The sequence below is a fragment of the Phascolarctos cinereus genome, unplaced genomic scaffold (genome assembly GCF_003287225.1).
Source record: "Phascolarctos cinereus isolate Bilbo 61053 unplaced genomic scaffold, phaCin_HiC Scaffold_1;HRSCAF=81, whole genome shotgun sequence".
Lineage (NCBI taxonomy): Eukaryota > Metazoa > Chordata > Mammalia > Diprotodontia > Phascolarctidae > Phascolarctos > Phascolarctos cinereus.
In genome coordinates this window covers 80,371,254-80,391,938 of record NW_027555514.1, presented here as the reverse complement: position 1 = coordinate 80,391,938, position 20,685 = coordinate 80,371,254, and the positions used below count along the sequence as shown (strand labels likewise).

The 20,685-nt window shown below is 38.6% G+C and overlaps 1 protein-coding gene across 4 annotated transcripts in view; it reads right to left on the bottom strand.

Annotated features, from left to right (window-relative positions):
- Nucleotides 1–20,685, bottom strand: part of DIP2C (disco interacting protein 2 homolog C) — a 592,419-nt gene that overhangs the window by 139,827 nt on the left and 431,907 nt on the right. For all 4 annotated transcript variants that reach the window (XM_020990358.2, XM_078152493.1, XM_078152501.1 and 1 more), the window contains 4 exons: nt 19,019–19,083; nt 14,902–14,995; nt 14,585–14,704; nt 11,878–11,992 (listed from right to left, as the gene is read on the bottom strand). In XM_020990358.2, the coding sequence (XP_020846017.1) occupies nt 11,878–11,992; nt 14,585–14,704; nt 14,902–14,995; nt 19,019–19,083 (394 nt within the window). The remainder of the gene's footprint in view (nt 1–11,877; nt 11,993–14,584; nt 14,705–14,901; nt 14,996–19,018; nt 19,084–20,685) is intronic.

The window sequence follows — 20,685 nt, the reverse complement described above, 5'->3', positions numbered from 1 at the left end:
CTCATCTGTAAAATAAGCTGGAGAAGGAAATGCCAAACCACTCCAGTATCTTTGCCAACAGCACTTCAAATGGGGTCACAAAGTGTTGGACAGAACTAAAACAACTGAACAGCAACAAATATATGTATCCATTTTGGTGGGTGCCATAATTTTGTGTCCAGTTTGTCTGCCTTTGGGATTGTCTAGGATAAATGAATACATGACCTGCCGCTGTCTTTTTTTTTTCTGATTTATTGTCTCCCTATAACATCACGCTCATTTTAAATGTGGTAGTGGGTATGATGCTGGAGTCAGGAAGGTCTGGGTTTGAATCCCACCTCAGATTCTCCTAGAGAGCTATGTGATCCTGGCTTAGGTTCCTTACCACTCTCAACCTCAGTTTGCTCACCTATAAAGTGGGGGATAATAATATTACTTTCATCATAGAGTTATCATGAGCATCAACTGAAATAATATACATAGAACACTTTGTAAAACATGGAACACCATATAAATGTGAATTATTATTTAAAAAAACTGACAAATTCTCTTGCACATAGACGTCATGGTATGTTAATTCTTACAAATTGCTTCAATTGAAATATTATAAGCATGGAAATTTTTATTCCTTAAGAATACTCTTCAGCTTATGCTTGTGAAATCAAGAAGGTAGAATAACGCTGGCCCAAGGACACAGACCATGCTTAACGCCAGTGCAGATGAGTAATGATTCCCAGAGAAGAACATCAATCCTGACTCAGCATGGGCAGCTGTCTCAAAGTACTCACCAGATGCCTAATCTATATGTTGTATTGTATTGTAAAGTGTTATATAAATGCTAATTATTGGTGTTATTATTATGGCAGCTGCTGTTTTATGTAGTTTAACAAAGTAATTTTGTATTTATTATTATTATGAATTAAAGCAAAGTAATCTTTGCATCCTAAGGTGAATTTATTGTGGAAAGTAAAATTTTAGAAGTGAAAAACAGATAATTGCATACACACATGCTATGTCAATTACTCAAGTTCTAATCCAATGCTTCATTCTTGGATGAAAGTGGCTTTGGAATCTCCAAGACTATATTAGGAGAACGTATGTTCTGTCAGCTTTACCAAAATGGAAAGGCTTCAAGTACAGGCCCAGGGAGGAGGAATGTGTTTACTGTTCAAGAACCAAGAAATCTGAATTCCGGGAGGCTCATTATCAGATTGACCAAGGGATAATTTTTCAATCATAATAAATCTCTAAGATAATTTATTAGATTATGGAGGGGTTAAAGTATGCCTTTGTGTAGGGAATCACCAATCACCAATAGAATAAAACCACATCTCCGCATTGTGTGTGTTTGTGTGTGTGTGTGCACACACACATATACATATACACATATATGTATACAAAAGTATGTGTTGTGTATATGGGTTTGTGTATATATACATATATGTATATATTACAGATATGTACAATATATGCTATATACCTATATATTGTATATATGTATTATACACAATACATACTATGTATATATACATACACATACACATGTGTGTATATATCTAGATCTGTGATTTCAGAAATTAGCAATAAGAAAATTCCCTCTACCCAGGTAGACCAGCCACTGTTCTGCAACCTATTATCTTACAGAGTTGCCTAGGGACACTATGAATTGACTTGCCCAGGGTCACACAGACATTATTCTCAGAAGCAGTGGATGAACCTAGGTCTTCCTTACTCCAAGGCTGGTTGTCTATCCACTAGGATAGATTTCATCTTAGATATGCATTAGTAGACATACAAGCACACACAAAGACAGACTAAAAATATAGATAGATAGGACAGCTTAAAGGTTTGGTTTAGGTAGACTAGAATAATTCAGCATGGCAGCAAGGCATAGTAGACAGAGCACAGACCTTGGAGCCAGGAAGACCTGGATTCAAATGCCTCCGAAGTCACTTACTAACCATGGGACCATGGGCACTTACACTCCTTGTGCCTCAGTCTCCTCATCTGTAAAAGACAGGGGTTTGCTATGATGGTTTCCAAGGTCACTTTTAACTCTAAATGGATGATTGGATGAGGTCACAAGTATATTCTGCATGCTTCTGTCTGAAGCCACTCTGCATGTGGAGAATTCCAAAAATCATCCTCACTGAGACCTCTTAGGTTTTGTATCTATCCAATGACTTAGGAGATGCCCAATTAACAAAAAGATGAAACATGCAACATAGGAAAGGCTGGCCGGGATCATCTCAGTAAATAGCTTCTTTGGCAATTCCCCAAGTCTAACTTGGTTTTGCTTTTCCTTTTATAGACAATATTGATGTTGGAAGCTTAAAATCCATGGTGTTACATTTGGTTCCCAAAGATGGAGAGAATATGCAGCCATTGATGCTACTGCCTTATTTTGAAAGCTTTAATTTCAAGGGAGGTGCCTAGGGTCTTGAAAGACTCAGCATTTTTCAATGCTTTGCTCACTCTCAATGACTCCTCTGGAACAAGAGACTTGTGGCTTTGTGTTGGGGGGTTAACTTGTAACTGGAGATCTAGAGAAGTTGGGAACCTCCTTCTTGTCACTAATGAAGTGTTAGCAATTACAATTTCAGTCTGAGTCAAACCACTTGAGGAGCTGATCCATCACACATCCTCCTAGAAGGTACTGTTTCTACAGCTTCTAAGGACACATACTTTCTGTGTTAAAGTCTAGATAGTAGGTTACATGTGGATAGAACACTAGACCTGCGGTCAGGGAGACCTGAATTTAAATCTGAATTCAAATGCCTTACTATTTGTGTGACCCTGGGCAAATCACTGAACCTCTGTTTGCTTCAGTTTGCTATAAAACATGGATAATAACTGCACCCACCTTCCAAGACTGTTGTGAGGATAAGATACTATTTACAAAATACTTTGCAAACCTTAAAGCGTTACAAATATGCTGGGGCGGTGGCTCCTGCTACTACTACTACTACCACTACTACTACCACTACTACTACTACTACTACTACTACTACTACTACTACTACTACTACTACTACTACTACTACTACTACTACTACTACTACTACTACTAAGCAGTAGTAGTAACAATAAAAGAAAGGAGATGACTGTCTTTCCTAGAGGCAAGAGAACTGATAGGAAGGCAAGAGAAGGATATTAGTCTCATTGGGGGAACAGCAAAGAACAGATATACACAAACATCAGACACTAGTACTCTAATAGTATGGCAACGTACAGTGATAAGTCATCAGAACAGTGTGCTATTATGTGCTGGAACAGGCAGAACTATCTCAGGAGAGCTGCTATTATTGCCCCTATCTCAGAATGACCTCATATTTATTGTGCACACAATTCTATGTATATGTTGTTTCTTACATAGAATGTAAGCTACTTGAGAGAAGAGAGAGTTTTATTTTTGTCTTTGTATATTTGGTACCTAGCACAAAGCAGGTATTTAATAAATACTGAATGACTGACTGGCCAAGTTAACAAAAATTGATTGACTTCATGGACAAGTTGATAGATACTAGATGACTGACTGACTTAATGGACAAGTTGACATAAATGTGACGAAAGCATCTACAGTGCTGCATGGCTCCAGAAACACTAGTCATGCTGCAAACATAACATGATGAATATAATATTTCAGCTACAAGGGCCATGCAGAAGAGAAGCATGGGATGATTTATATGAACTGATGCAAAGAGAAGAACCAGAAAAACAACACATAAAATGACTACAAGAATGTAAAAGGAAAGAACAATAACAAAATAAACAAAACTGAATACTATGTAATTATAATGACCGACTTTGGTCCTGAAGAAGAGATGAGAACATGCTTCCCTACCTTCTTTATTCTGTGTAACTGTGGGTATTAGGTGGCACAGTGGATAGAGTGCCAGGCCAGGAATCAGGAAGACTCATCTTCCTGAGTTCAAATCCAGCCTCAGATACTTACTAGCTCTGTGATCCTGGATAAGACATTTAATCCTGTTTGCCTTAGTTTCCTCATCTGTAAAACAAGCTAGAGAAGGAAATGGCAAACCACTTCAGTATCTTTGCCAAGAAAACCTGAAATGGGGTCACAAAGAATCATATGAGACTGATAAATGATTGAACAACAAGAACAAAAACTGTGGGTGTGGGATACTGCATATTGTTGGACTCCTTTGATGTGTTAATTAGATTTGTTGAACTTTTTTTTTTCTCTTTAATTTTAAAAGATATTTGTTATAAGCAATGTCTCTAGTTTGGGAAGGGTGAACACACTGGGAAATGAAAATGAGAGAAAAACAAATGATACTAATTTTAAAAAAGAAGAAAAAATGCTATTTGACCAAGTTTTTTTTCCCCCATGAAACTATTTATCTTGCTCTGAGTATGTTCAACCACCCCATGAACCCCACCAGTTAGTCCAGTGCCTCAGAATTGTATATGCATTTAATAAATATTTGCCATTGGTCATACAATAGAGCCAGTCCATGGTGTCCATAAAATTCTCACTACTGTCTTGCTGTGACAATATAATAATAATAATGAATGACTCCAAGTCTTTTCTAAAAACAAAGAGTTGGCTAACTCCTGTAGATTATACTGCAACGTGGTTGTTTTTTTTAACATTCATAATGCCCAGTGTACATTTTGAGGTACTTCTTAGGCATGTTACTGCTAGGCTAATACTAAGAAGATGTCCAGATCTTACCACACTTTAACATTTTATTTTTACATCTATTTATAAACTCATGTGCAGGCTGTACTGACAGACAGAGGCCATGTGTTTCCCTAAGATTATAATACTCAAACTAATGAAATCCTTCAGCCTAAGCCATCTGAGACCTTATCAAGGAGCAATGCCTATCTGGTTTTAAAACCAAGGGCCTGTTTTCCCTTCTTTGGCCCCATTTATTCCATTTCAATTTTCTGTCTCTTTTAAAAAGGTGGGAAAGGAATTTAGTACTCCACCAGCTCAGTTTGGAGGTTAAGACACAGAGAATTTTAAACCCCAAATGGTAGCTGGAAAATTTGTTATTCAGTTTGCACTTATGAGGTTGCTGTTGTTGTTTCATAGTAAGTGTGGCTTTTTTCATGCACGTTGCCATCACACACACACAATTTTCATAGCAGTGTTTGACACAATTGCAAAGAAATTGGAAGCAACCTAAAAGTCCAAGAGGAGAGAAATGGTTAAATAAGTTGTGGTACTGTAGTGTAATGAAATACTGGAAGAAACATGTAAATGGACGGAACAACAAGAAAACAGCTGAAACTACGAGCTGTAAAATAGCAATGCAAAGCTTTGCCCCTAAGAAGAGTGTTGTCTCTGCCATCTTTGCATAGCAGGAGGGCTATGGGTATGGAATGCTGTACGTTGTTTAATATCTGAGCACTGCTCAACTATTTTGTTTTTGTTTATCTCTCGCTTTTATTCTTTATTCTAAAGGGTGGCTCTTTCTGAAAGGGAGCAAAAGAAGGCTATACTGGGAAATGAAGGAGATGTAAAAACAAAAGATAGCAGTGCAAATTAATTTTATAAAAAAGTAATTGGGGATGTGACACGAAATGGTTTGAAATTACAATGTAGTTCACTGCTTTTTTGCTGCCTACACCCCTTATTTTTTAAAATTCAAGCATCACAGAAGGATTGTTCCCCTTACATCACTGGTATGGTCCTCAGGACCACAGGAGCTACCAGGAGCCTCCCAAAGTTTCTGCACCATACTCAGGAAAGTCCCACTGTAGTCCATGCCATCATCATCAACTCTTAAATGACAGTATATAACAAGGCAAGGGGTGCCTGGAGAACTGCTGGCAGCCCTTCCATTTTTCATCTTAGAGTAGCCAACCTAGAAGCTTCAAGGCCAGATGAAAAGAAGTGAAAACCTTTTAAAGGTCTTCAGTTTTAGCAAAGGGAGGACAAAGCAAAAATGACCCTTATAACATGTCAGCAGCCTGAGGAGACTGGAAAGCTTAGCACTGTTTTTCTTAGTGGGCTGGGCACACTTTCTGATGGATTGCATTGTCTGTTACCAGAGGCTAATCCAGTTAATTGAGTCCATGACACTAGGTTTCAGATATAAACTCACAACCAGGGGCCACTTGTTTCATGCATACAATGCCACCCCAGGTGAAACAGGTGAATTTCTATTCCCTTATTGTGGCTTATTAAGGTAGGTCGAAACTCTCAAGCATTAACCTGCTGCTTTTGGTTGTTAACATTTAAAAAGGGAGGGCACAGGTTAGCTTTTTCCCCCAAAGAATAAAAAAGGATGTGAGGTAAGAAAGAGAATAAAAAAGTGGCACTGAGGGGTTAGAGGCTAAGCAGATCAGAGCCCCTCAGACCCAGAGTGGGAGTGCCCACTAATGTCTCATCTCAGCATCTTAGAATTCTCTGCTCCCTCAAGGCTGAGGGCCACCTCCTACATGCCACCTTTCTGCACACCGCCCCACCCCAGCTATTAGCACTCCCTTCCAGAAAACAAATTCTTTCGTATTTGTTTATATTTTGTATTGACTTATCTGTTTATGTGTCTTCCTCCAGGAGAACATAAGCTTGAGGGCAACGGCTGATTTCTATATTCTCAAAAGTTAGCACAGAATCTGGCACGTAGGTGCTTCATGAATGCTTGCTAAATTGAATCAAATTACTGGTACCTTTGCCCTCTCTCATTCATGAAATTCTACTGATTGGATCAATGACAAATTCATGAAATCTAAATGATCATTTACTCTCTTATTTTCATTCTCTCTCTAATGGTTGTCTCCTTTTGATCAATCTCAGTGAGCCCTTTCTATTCTAAGCGGAAAAAATTCTTTTTAAAAGCCCAAGTATTCACTCAACCCTGGTACCTCTTCAAACTCACATCCTCACCCCTTTCACCAACAAACTCTAGAAAGAGTGGTTTGCACTTGCTGCCCCAATTTCTTCAAGACTTAGTCCTTGAACCCTGTACAATCTGGCTTCTATTCCTACCACTCTACTGAAACTGCTATCTCCCAGGTCACCCCTGTTCTCCTAATTGCTAAATTTAATGCCTTTTTTTTTTACATCTTTTATCTTCCATGGCCTTTCTGTGACATCTGCCACTACCTTCTCCTTGTAAATACCTTCTCAGTTTCTGTGACAATGCTTTCTCCTGGTTCTCTTCCTGTTTGGTTGGACTGATTTGCCCAGTTGCACACCTTGTCCTAGAACCCAGGTCTGCCAGCTCTCTGTCTAGTGTTACTGTTTTCCACTAGATCAAATAAGCCATGCGAAGCACTTTGCAAACCTTCAGGTGCCATATAAATACTAGCTGTATTATTATTTTTTAACCTGCAGACTGGATGAAAGCAAGATGAAGTCACATAAGATGTATGGGGCTTGTTAGAAAAGAACCTTGAATGAAAAACTCCACAAATGCTATGAAGAGCTTTGCAAAATAAAAAAAAAGGAGGGCACAGGGTATGACAGCATTGCATAGCTTCCTAGTTAGTATTCCACATAATGGATGGAAGATGCTTTGGATTAAGATGGAAAGGCAGGAATACGAGCAAGAAAAGTGGAAGTTATGTCTGGGACAAACTGTTGCCTCACACAAATTCAGTTAAGATGCGATCATGGTCACACTGGTATTCCATCATCTACTATTTCCATCAGCTCTTTTTGTAACACCAACAGCTATAATGTATTGAGACAACGCTCTGCAGGGACGTTTGCTTATTTCCTTCCATTGACTATAACCTGGCTCAGAGGCTTTTTTGCTGGTTACCCGGGAAACAGGTAGAAAGACTATGGCTGTGTTACTCTGGCTTCTTAAGTCCCACTCACAGTACATGGGAAAATAACAAGAATGCACGGGAATAGCATGAAATACTCAAAGAATAAAAGCCATATTCACTAAAGGGACTGCAAGAGGTAATGTGTTTAGCTACTTAGCACACTTTGTTTTTATCCTGTGTTACTTCATTTCCTCTGTTAGCATGTCTGCAATAAAGTGAATTCCATTTTATTTAGTGGGTCTGTGGGCTCAGACTGACTGCTTGACAGTGATAGAGGAAATCACATCTCCAAGTGTGTTGCACCCTCATCTCTAAAGGAGCATCATACAATTGAAGGAACCCTGAAACTACCCTGGCAGCTCTCAATTATGGGCTCACAGAGAACATATCCTAGACTCCCTCCATGACTGGCAATTTAGTGTCATTCACAATTTTCTATTTCTTGTGCTAAATCTTGTCTCCCAGAAGCACTGTAAGACTTTTTTTCTTATCTCCCCCACTGTGTCCCTTATAGTACACAATCAATAACTGTTGTTCAGTAACTATTTGTTGAAAGACATCTTGATTATTCACCATTTGGCTGGCTCTCTTTTTTACTCTTTCTTTTTTCTACTCTCTAGTTGACACCAGTGGGACAGCTAGGCGGCACAGCAGATGAAGTGCCAGGCCTGGAGTTGGGAAGATTCATTCATCCTCTCGAATTCAAATTTGGCCTCAGACACTTACTAGCTGTGTGACCCTGGGCAAGTCACTTAACCTTGTTTGCCTTAGTTTCCTCATCTGCACAATGAACAGGGAGAAGAAAATGGCAAACCACTCCAGTATCTCTGCCAAGAAAACCCCAAATGGGGTCATGAAGAATCAGACATGACTGAAAAACTATTTAATAACAAAACAAGTTGATATTGGCACACTCTAAGCCAACTTTCTTTTCCCTCTGTGAGTCTAATGAATGGAAATCTAAATCACAGTAAGCCCTTGATTATTCACTTTGTAAATTATGCACGATCAACTATTAATCCAAGGTTGGTTTCCCCTTGGTAGCCAGCTGCTGAGAGGCTAATTCCTCCTCCCATAAGTTAGTATAAGCTTGTGACTTCATTGATATAAGGAAATACTGGTTAGGAAACTTTCTCTACTACTGCAGATCAGCAACCATTGGGAAACTGGTAGAATATGTCAGAAAACAGGACCTGAACTCATGTCTTCAGGACTCCAAGGCTGGCTCTTTTTCCACTATACCACATTGCTTCTCTTCTATTTTTAAGGGGAACAAATTATTTTTGTTTGCCAAAACAAAATGTAATAGGGCTTTCAAAGCCCTTTACTACCTGGCCTCTTTTACCTTTCTGATCTTCTTATACTTTACTTTCCTCCAAGTCCATGGTGGCCCAGTGAGACTGGCCTCCTCATTGTTCCTCGAATAAGAAGCTCTGTCTCCTAGCTGTGAGTATTTTCACTGGCTGTCCTCCAGACATGGAATTCTCTGTCTCTGCCGCTGCCTCTTGGCTTTCCTGATTTTCTTCAAGTCTCAGGTAAAAACCCATCTCCTATAGGAGCCCTCACTGATTCCCCCTCAATGCTAGTGCATTTTCTCTGCTAATTATCTCCAATTTGTCCTAAAATAAATCTTGTTTGTATAGAGTTATTTTCAGGCTACCTCTAACATTAGACTTTGAGCTCCTTAGGAGCAAGGACTGTCTTTTGCTTTGCGTCTCCAAGCACAGTGCCTGGCACATAATATTTGTTTAATAAACACTTACTGGCTAACAGAAAAGTAAAACTGCTACAGATCTACACATAACCAAACCACTTCACACTTCCTGCATTGTAAGACCAAAGAAAGGACTATGGGTTTGCCTAATCTCCAGCTCTCCTTCATTATTATTTCATATTATTATAATGAAGTGTTAATTGTAAAATGGTTCCTCACTTCATATACTATGTCCCTAAAAATTAAGTGCATACTGAATTTTAGTAAATATATTCATATTTTCTCATTGATTTACATGGAGGTAGCAAAGATGTTGCATCATTATTGGGGATATTCCTTTCCTGTTAACCATCAGTATAAATTATTCCAGCCCTCTGCCTCTCTTGTTAAGAAAGAGCAGTCTGCAAACCAACAGTTATCCCTAGAAGAGATATTATTGGAAAGGGCTCTTCCAGTGAATCTTTTGTGAAGTAGAATCCTTTAGTCATGCAAATCATCTCCCTTAATTTCTCTCTTCTGTAAACTGGGCTTTCTTATGTCAGCTTTTCTTCTTGCATGATCTTATTAGCCTAAATAAAATATAACTAGGAAGGAAAATTGCTGCTCAGGTGAAGGCAAGTTATAGTAAACATTCAAGACCCAAACAAAAATAGTGACTGAATCTTTCACATGCTCCTTTCCCCTCATTAGTATGGATAACCAAGGGCTATCTGGGTATTTGGCATCTGGGATAATTGACAACTGAAGCTATTTAAGCGACAGTGATGATTTAATGTTTGGGGGTGTTTCTATTTTTACTTATGGTTATAGGACTCTATCTTTTCCTCATCCTGAGCATAATAAAACCTTAGCCACCTCCTTCCCAAAGCACTTAAAAAGCTACCTCCCTTCATGCTAGACCACTAGGAAGAAGGCAGTGGTGATAGGGTGACTTATGACCAAGGACACTGAGAATAATGCTTAGACTTAGTAAAAGCACCCTGGGAGATTTAATGCCCATGCTGAGAGAAAATATGCTTATCACAGACCAGGCCTCTCTTTGATGTGTTATCAAGCTGCTCTGTTGCTCCAAAAATCAGCATTTTTCAAAATGTGTTCAGTGCAGTATTCCAGAGGGCAGAGTTGAAGACAGCATAACAACTTCATGTAAAATGCTTGGGCCTAAAGTATTCAACATTTATTTCCTTCCCTCTTCCCCCCAAATTAATGGACAGCAGATGTCAGAAAATAAACTGTTTGGTAACTTTGTACAAAAAAACCAAAGCATTTATAAGAATAAAAGTTATTCTCCAGTAGAAAGATAAGTGATCAGAGGTAATGAACACATTTTTTTTTCTCATAAAGAAATGTAAACTATCAATGACTATATGAAAGAAAGCTTCAAATCATTAATAATAAAAAATAAAAAAAATTTAAAGGTAGAGTTTTCATCTCGCACCCACCAGATGGGGAAAGATGACAGAAGATGAAAATGATAAATGTTGGAAGAGCTGGGTGAAGACAAATAGCGTTGGTGCAGCTGGGCAATGGTTCAACAATTCTGGAAAACAATTTAGAATTATACTAAAAAGCCACTAACATGGGCATACTCTCTGATCCAGAAACACCACTATTTGGCATATATCTCCAAGGAGTTTTAAGAGAATAGGAAGGTTTCATACATATTATACAAACACACACACACACACACACACACACACACACACACACATCAGTATTTTTTTTCTAGTAGCAAAGACTGGAACAAAAATAAGACACCCATCAATGAAGGAATGAATGAAAAATTGTGGTGGAAGAATGAAATGGAATATTATTGTGCCATAATAAACTGAAAATATAAAGAATTCAGAAAAACTAGGGAAAGGCTCTTTGAACCGATGTGCATCAAAGTAACATAATGAGGGAAACAGTTAACATAATAACCACAATAACATAATGAAAGCAACATTCATTTCTGCAGAAAAGGAAGAAGGACATTGAAAAAGCTGTTAAGATGCACAGAAAAGAACAGAAGGAAGGTCAGTAGGAAATACAGATCATTAGGACAGCTCTATAATAATATGTTGACTTTGTTGTGGAAGAGAAGAAGCAAGTTGTATGTGGCACAAATTAATTCACAGCTACTTGTGAATATTCTTTTTTCTGCTTTGCTTTGTTTATGGCAAGGCTTTGGCATTATGCAAATCCTCAGATTCCCTACATTGGATAATGACTCAGCAATACAACATTTTGCTAACTCTAAAATCAACCCCACCTGGTAACCACAGACAAGTCTCCAGCCATTACTTGGTCCTGAAAATGATGAATCTCATTTTGTCTTCTACAGGCAGAGCATTAACACTGATATGATTTGGGGGCTTACAGTTGAGTTAGCTACTTCATCATGCTTGTTCTACAAGCTGTCTGCTTTAATTAATGTAACCCGATACCTTCGGATGGCCACAGTGAGAGCCTCTGGTGAGCTAGCACAGGGACAAATGACCTCCTGTCGTAAGCCTTTACTTTGGAAGACATTGAGAAATGCATCACAAGAAGAAATAGACCCTGGAGTGGAAAATTCAGAGAAAGAAAAAAAATCAGACCACTGAAGTAACATGATTTATATATTAAAATATATCATGATATAGGATTTTAAGATGGTGAGATTGAGGTACAAAAGGAATTAGATAAGGAAAAAAAATGCCTCCTCTCATAACATTGTACTATGTATTTGACAGTAAGAAATAACACCTTTTCAAAATTCAACAGTAAAAGGGGCCATGACTCATGGATTGAAAAGTAGACTGTTTCCATCTATATCCTCATCATATTTTTTCCTGATTGATATTTTCATTTTTTGTCAAGAAATTGGTCTGGCAATTTTAATAAGCACATTGTAAGGGAGGAGCAGATCTGAATCAAAGCCTCTTCAAAATTAAATGGAGAAAATATTCCTTAAAATGTTTATTTATATAGGTTTTATTACATGGGTTTTATTTACATAAAAACATCTTATAGCTTAGTACTTAAAGCTTAGTTTCCCTTTGGAATGTTTGAGGCCATCCCATGTGTAACTCTCAGACTCTCTGACTACACACCTCTAAATCTCTCAATGCCTTCTCCTCTCTTTTCCTCAGTCCCTCCAATGTGAGGGGAAAAGATGGCCCTCCTTCTTGCTGGAGCTCATACCTCTCCCTCTACCCAAAGTGCCATTCTCTTCTGCTCCTCTATAATCCTGCCCCAACAATAAGACCTGCTCTCTCATGAATCTTCATTTTCTCCCTACCAACAAGCTCCTTTTTCCATGGTCTAAAATGCTGCTCCATTTTCCTCTACATTTCAAATAAACCAACCAATCACAAACCCTGTCTTTGAATCTAAAATGTGACCTAGGCTACCGTCCTCCCTCTCCTTAAGTGACCAGCTTCTGGAAAGAACAGAAGTTTGTACTCACAGCCTCCACTTCACCATCAGCAATTCATCCTTGCAATGTGATTTCTGTCTCTACCACTCTAGAAAGACTTCCTTACAAGGTCACTAATGATCTTATCACTAAAGGTTGTTTTCTTTTTTCCCCCTCCCTGTGTCATTCTCATTAGCTGGTTCTCCTAGCAGCATTTTACATGGTTGTTTACTTCCTTCTTCCTTATATCATATCCACCCTTGAACATGACAGTCTTGTGGTTTTCCTCCCATTTTTCTGACCATTCCTTCTCTGACTTCTTTTCTGGTTTATCAGTCTGTCCCTTCCCATAAACATGTTGTCCAAGGTTTTATCCTTAGCCATCTTCTCTCTAGATATTGTTTGGCTGGGTGATTATAGCCACTCCGATGGCTTACATTTTTACTTCTATGCAGATCATTTCTAGATCTATATCTCTACCTTTAATCTCTCTCCAGAGCTCCAATTCTATATTTTCATCTGCCTGCTGGATATCCCAGGGACATCTCAAAGTAACATATCTGAAATTTCTCAATTTCCCCATTAAACTTTTACTTCTTTATTTTTCTTGATGTTGATTTTGTTGACCATCATCACCTAGTCAGCTAAAATCATAACTATGAAGTTACCTGTCTCTTCCCTCTTTTCCCCCCCTTTAATCCAATTAGTTGCCAAGTCTTGTAACTTGTACCTTAGAAATACCATATCTTACACATTTATGCCCTCTTTCCTACTCCCACCATGACCATCCTAGTTCAAGTGCTTATCCTATTATCTAGACTAGCTTGATAATTTCTGATTGGTCTTGTTGCCTCCAGATTATCTACACTCCCATCAAACTTTCATACTGCTACCCAAATAATCTTAATATATTCCTTTGATTATATCACCCCTCTACTAAAAAATCTTGAAAAACTCCCTACTGTTTACCTATTAATACATAAACCTCCAAGTCCTGCATTCAAGCCCTCCATAATCTGCTTTCATCCCTCTTGTTCCAGCCTTTTTTTCATATCATTTAAATTCACACACTCTCCATTTCAGTCAAACTGAATTATTCTCCACACATTTCCCTATTTCTGTGTAGCCCCCTTCTATCTCTTTGCTTTCTTTGTTCAGAATGGGCTCAGTGTCTATGATGGACTCTTCATCTCTACCACCTCCATCTTCTGAAGCCCTTCCCTTCCTTCAAGGCCCAACTAAGACAATATCTCCTCCATTAAGTCATTCCTTAGCTCCATAACCGAAAGTGATCTTTTCTTCCTCAAATTTCTCATAGCAGGTTGCTTAGACATTTTTCTTACCCTCTTCGATCTTCTTTAAGCCACCATTCACAATTAATAATGTACGTGCCCTGTGCCTCATTCCATTTAAGAGTCTTGAAAGCATTTGTATCTTGTGTAAAAGTAAAGGCACAACACTTTGTTTTAATGTTTATATGTTGTTTCCAAAGTAGAAAAAAACTTGGTTTATTATAGCTTATGTTATAGAGACTAAGTTTGTTGCAAGATTTGCTCAAGAAAAATTCAAAAAACAATTTGTATCCCAAGAAACCTTGCAATCAACTTGTCTGGTTAGTATTTGGAAGTTTTGCTTCTTAACCAGATAAGGACTAAAAATACAAAACAACACTGAAAGTGGCATTGCCCATAGAATATGAGAATCTCTACTGGACGTTTTGTTCCTGAGGGAAGAATTTTGAGGACATTACTTACAGGGGTTTGCTCCATCAGCAACTATCAGCATACGGAGAGAAGAGAGATTGATATCTCTTTGATCGCGATGTGCAACTAGTGCCCAATGCATGTCCCTGGATTTGACACAAGCCACTTTGGCTGAAAAAAAAAATGTTAATGAAAAAGTAGGAAGCTGCCCTGGATCAGGCTACATGTTCCAAGAATAGAACAGCAGGGAATGGGGCATTATGACTAACTGTGTAATAGCAATTATTGACTGCACAGAAATTCTGTGGAAATCAAACAGACATCTCCTTGTAACATCTCTGATTGAACTGAAGGTCTCAGGTCCTTACCTTTGTATTGGCAGACCTTCTGTATCCAGGAAAGGGGGTTCACTTTCATTAAGGAATATGGGATACTGATCACATGCATCATATTCATGACACTCTGGAATAAAAATGAAATAAATTCACATGGAAATGCACACATGCTGTCTTCAAAACATTAATAACCAGAGAAGACCCACCATATTGGCGTGATAAACATGCCAGGACTTTGTAGGAAGAACAACTTAAACACCTGGTGGGAAATTTATCTTGTAGTGGGTTCCCAAACTACTAGGACTTACAGCTGGAAGGAACCTTAGAGATCAATTAATTCAATCCCCTTAATTTATAAATGAGGATGTTGAGTTCCCCAAAGTGCTGATGAAAATCTCATTCAGGGGTTTTTTCTCTGATCCAGCCTGTTATGAGTCTGCAACAATCTTCAAAACAAGGGCTTGTACAAGGTCAATGACACAGGTAGTAGAGCTAGAATATGAACCTAGTCCTTTGACTCCATATTCTGTGCTCTTCGACTCTGCTATGCTCAAGTTTTTTGAGCCTCAAGTTTTCCCCAGAGTAAACATCTTGTTGATTCCTCTAGAGGCCCTGAGACCATCTGCGAACATCTTTTTGTTAATCCCTTTAGACACTCTTGGGACTGAAAAAGACTGCCAAAAGGTAATCTGGTCTTTTATGCCACAGGTCTAACTCAAATTCCTCTTGATGATATTTAAGCCCCATTCTTTTTTCCTCCTTTAGGAGAGGAGGTTATCATCCTTTTTATAATATAGCCTTTCACATACTTGAAGCTTGACCTCCACTACCTTTATCTAATGAGCTCTATTTCTCAACCCCCTAAGCATTCTGGCATTATGCCTTTAATTAAATATAACCCTAAGGAGTGGAGAAGGAGTGGGAGATTTGCTTCAATCATCCAGATAATTCTTCAGTCCTCCAATCAGCTGTGTCAGTGGATATGTGGCCTTACATATGATGTGAGGGGAGGGAAGAGGGAGAGAAGGAGAGAGAAGGAGAAAAGGAAAGGGAGAGGGAGAGAAGGAGAGGGGGAGAGGGGAAGAAGGAAAGGGAAAGAGAGGAGAGGGAGAGAGAGGGGAGAGAGAGGGCTGGTGGGAGAGAGGGAGGGGGGAGAGAGGAGAGAGGGAGGGAGGGAGAGAGGGAGAGAGAGAGAGAGAGACAGAAGACAGAGAGACAGAGAGAGAGAGACAGAGAGAGAGAGAGAGAGACAGAGAGAGAGAATTTTCCTTATAGCAAATTGAAGTCAAGTATCTATGGTTTTAAGTCACAAAAAGCTGGTGCCCAACTTCATTCAGAAGGGGTTTTTCCTCATTGGGAGTTCTCTACACTAATGAAATCACATGTCAAGTCCAAAAAAAATTAATGACTAAAAGAACAGACTTGTTTTTAAATACAGTATTTAACTGTTTACTATATGGCAGGCTCTCTTACCTACACCAATGGAATTAGAGAACAGATGTGAATAGTATGAAATAGTATATAATTCCCCCCAAATTTGTGTTTTGCTATGAGATGTTATTTTCTTCTTTTTATTTGAATATGCATGAGCCATATTGGGAAAATTCATAGCTCATAAAATAAGCTGTATTGTGATCATATTATATAAAACCAACTTGGGAAATAAATTACATATATAGAGGATATCAAAATATATCCTACATATATAGAGGATATCAAAAAAATCTTAGTGTAGTTTTAAGCTTATTTTGGGATACCCTATATATCTAATAGACATATACATACATGCATATGTATATTTGTGTATATATATGCATGTTTGTGTATTTGTATGTATAGCTATGTTTAGCTATATCTATCCATATATATTTATTTATATACACACAATGCTTACAACTGATAACCAACTGGAGAGCTGCCCTATTTCACTATTCGACTCCCTGGCTTTCTATTTGAACCCTTCTTTGTTCCCTATGCTGAGAATGAACTTCCTCTTTCAAAGGGATGCAAAGTACCGGCCTAAAGAAGACTATCTTTCCCTCTGCCAGAGGAAAGGTAATTCAGAAGAGATTTCAAACTCCCTTTCCTTCTAGCTCCTGCTACGCTACAGGCTGTCATTCAGTGTGATAATCAACAGAGGCAGTGATGGACTTCAGCCAAGTAGGTAAAATGTCACAAAGAAATTAAAACAAGATTTCCCCCAAATAAATCATAATGTGGACCACAACAACAACAATAACTATATGATCTTGGCCAAGTCACTTGCCCTCCAGGGCCTCAAATGTTAAATTAAGAAGATTAACGACCTTGCATTTGTAAGGTACTTTAGAGCTCTGATATTTCCTGATTCATTTATTTATATGGCATTTTTAAGTTCACAAGATCATAGGATCAAAGACAGAGTTGGAAGGGGCTTAGAGGTCACTGGGTTCAACCTCCTTATTTTTACAGATGAGGAAACTGAGGCTGATAGAGGGTAAGTGACTTGTCTAGGGTCATAGCTAATTAAGTGTCTGAGGCAGTATTTGAATTCAGGGCTTCCTGAATCCAAGCCTAGAATTTTCTGTACTGTGTCACCTAACGGCCTCATTACAAAGGCTTATACAGATTATCTCAATGAATCCTCACAACAACCCTGGGAGATTGGTAGTCTATTAATTTCCTCATGTAAAAAATGGGGATAATGAAGTTCAGAAAAGATGACCTGTCCAAGGGCCCACAGCAAATCACCTATATACAGGGTGACCCAAATATTAGAGTATCCCTAAGACTTTTGGGACACCGTATAATGAAGAATTGAATGCAATGCTCATGTAAAACAGTGAGCTATTTTCATTAGTCCACTAAATCTTATTGACTAATGTTATAGCCAGAGGAGAAATACAGCATGTTAATAAAGAAGTAAGCTAAGGTTGGTTTGGGCACCTGCATAATGCAATAAAATAATATCATAATATGATATAATAATATGATAACAACCTCTGGCAATTACATAGTGCTTTGAGATTTGCAAAGAATTTTACAAGCATTATCTTATTTGAGCCTCACAGAAAACCTTGTGAGGTAGATAGCACAAATATTATCCCAATTTTTCAGAAGAAGAAACAGACTTGGAAAGGTTCACTGACTTGCCCATGCGCGCGTGCGCGCACACACACACACACACACACACACAGAGTTGTTGTCTGAAGTGGGATTCACTCCTGACTCTTAGGTCCAGCACAATTTCTACTCTGCCTCCCACTATTTGGATCAATTCTGGTTGAACGCCTTGGACAATGAACTTCACCCTATTGTTTTATTTATCCTCTACTCTTCATGGAATAATTGTAAAAAATGGGGGGGGCAGGTGAAAGAAAGAAATGAAAATTCTTAGACATGAAACAGGCATGCAGTGATTTCTGGGTGGTTATGCTAAACATGTTTTTAAAAGCTACCAGCTAAACAAATAAATAGGCTTATTTCTCTCCCAACATACTTTCATTCTGGAACTGTCACCATCCATTGGTTGACATCCATAATAATAAGATACATATTTCTGTTCAACTCATGCTGAGTTTTCATCAGAAAATGGGGCAATTAAATGCTAGGCATTTTCTTTCCCTTTTCCCCCTCTTCAGTATTATGGAACACTAGATCCTCCAACATTCATAAACACAGAATCTTTTTTTTTTAAGATGGCATAAGGGAAGAATCAAGGAAAGTTTATCCCAAACAGATTCATGGGAAAGTAAACTGAATATAAACAAGCAATGGATGACATTATTTCCTGCTCTGAAAAACAGCATGGTAGGGGGTGGGGATGTTCATTTGTTGAACTACAAATGGGTGTAAGAAAGGCTCCCCTCAGCAGCTGTAATCTCAATATGTGGGTCAGTGACTAAAATCTGTTGCCACTGAAACCAGCTTGGTTTTACTGCCTGGGAAGGAGTTGAACTAGCTGACAATGTGGGTCTTATTTTCCTTTAAAAGGCAATAATTATCTTTCTTAAAAATATGAAGGAAAGTATGTTATTATGAATCCAAGCACAAGCCAACATCCTTCTGGTTCTAAGAACCTCAAGGAGGGACATTTTTAAATATGTACAGACATGAGGCTGGGGAAGGACAGGGGAAAGAAGGGGCATGCAGGGGGTGGTCACATACTCACCGTCAAGATCCCATGCCAAAGGCCAACATCTTTCTTGAAATCTAATACATTCACAATTGTTTCAGCTGTTCAACCAAAATATCAAAAAGACATTACTTGTTATAGCCCAGCACAGAGGCAAAAAGCAACTTAAAACCAAAAGGTAAATATGAGTGACAGACTAATGTTAATTCAGCTTATTTTCACAGAAAATCTGATGCTCCCAAATAGATTCTGAAAAAACCAAAACATCCTTTATCCTCTAGAACTGTTGCTTTCACAGGAGAGGCTAAATCACTAGCAGGCTTTGGACTGGTTCAGCTATGAATTGGAGTGTAAGAGACAAAATGTAAAGATGGGGGCAAGGGAGGGAGTGTTAAAGAGGACAACAACAGGAATTTTCTTTCCCCTATTAAATGTAATAGAACAGCAGGTTCCCCAAAATTCATAAACACTGAATCATATTTATAAGGAAAAAAAGGCATGATGGAAAAAATGAGGAAAAATTATTCAAAAGAGATTCACGGGAAAGTGAACTGTACACAAACAAGCAGTAGATAATATTATTGCCTTATCTGAAAAACTAACAGCAAGAGAAAAAACAACAAAAAAATCCCCAAACTTGTCCAATCTTCATCAAAGTACAAATGTATGTGGGTGGGCAGTAGAAACGATGATTTGAAACTTAGATGCTATGGCTTCCAGCTATCATTAAAATATAGAGAAGATAAGAGATAGAGCTATTAATAATATTCTGCTTGTGAAATCACAGTTAGTGATCAAATGAAAAAAACCACACTTTTAAGTGCTTGCTATATGCCAGGTACCATCCTAAGTCCTGAGGAGACAAATATCAAAGTGAGACAGTCATTTTCTGCAAGGACCTTTCATTCTACTTAAGGACTATAATGCGTTTACAGATAAGTAAAAGGAGAATAAATACACAGTGATGGGGGAGACACTGATAACTAGAGGAATTAGAAAAGGCCTTTGGAAAGAAGTGGCACATGAGCTTAGCCTTGAAGGGAGCTAGGGACACCAAGAATCAGAGAGGTGAGAACGAAGAGCATTCCTGATATAAGGTATTGTCTATACAAATGTATGAGGGCAGGAGAGGCCATGTCATGTACAGTGAAGGGTAAGTATGCCAGTTTGATTGGAGTGCATGGTGTCTACTCTTCTTTCTTAAAAGACTATTATGCCATCAGACTAGGAAGGGAGCCTACAGGCAGACTAGGAGGGGCTTTAAATGCCAAAAAGAAGAGTTATAATTTATCCTAAAGGAAATGGGGTACCATGAAGACTTCTGGAACAAGTGAGTCATGTGATGAGACTTGTGTGTGCCTTAGAAATATCAATTAGGCAGTTAAGACTGGACACGGTAGCACAAACCTACAGTCCCTGCTTCTGGGGAAGCCGAGACTAGTGGATCGCTTGAACCCAGGAGTTCTTAGCTGCAGTGGGTCTAAAGTAAATTTGGTGTCCTCACTAGTCTAGCACCAATATGGTGGGTCCCTGGGAGCAGAAGTTCACCAGGCTGTATAAGGAGGGGAGAATCACTTCAAGTCGTAAAAACAGAGCAGGTCAAATCAGTACCAATCTGTACTGGCATTTGAACCTCTGGGTAGCCACTGCACTTAGATCCTGGGCAAGAGAGATAGACCCAAGGTCAAAAAAAGAAATGGTAG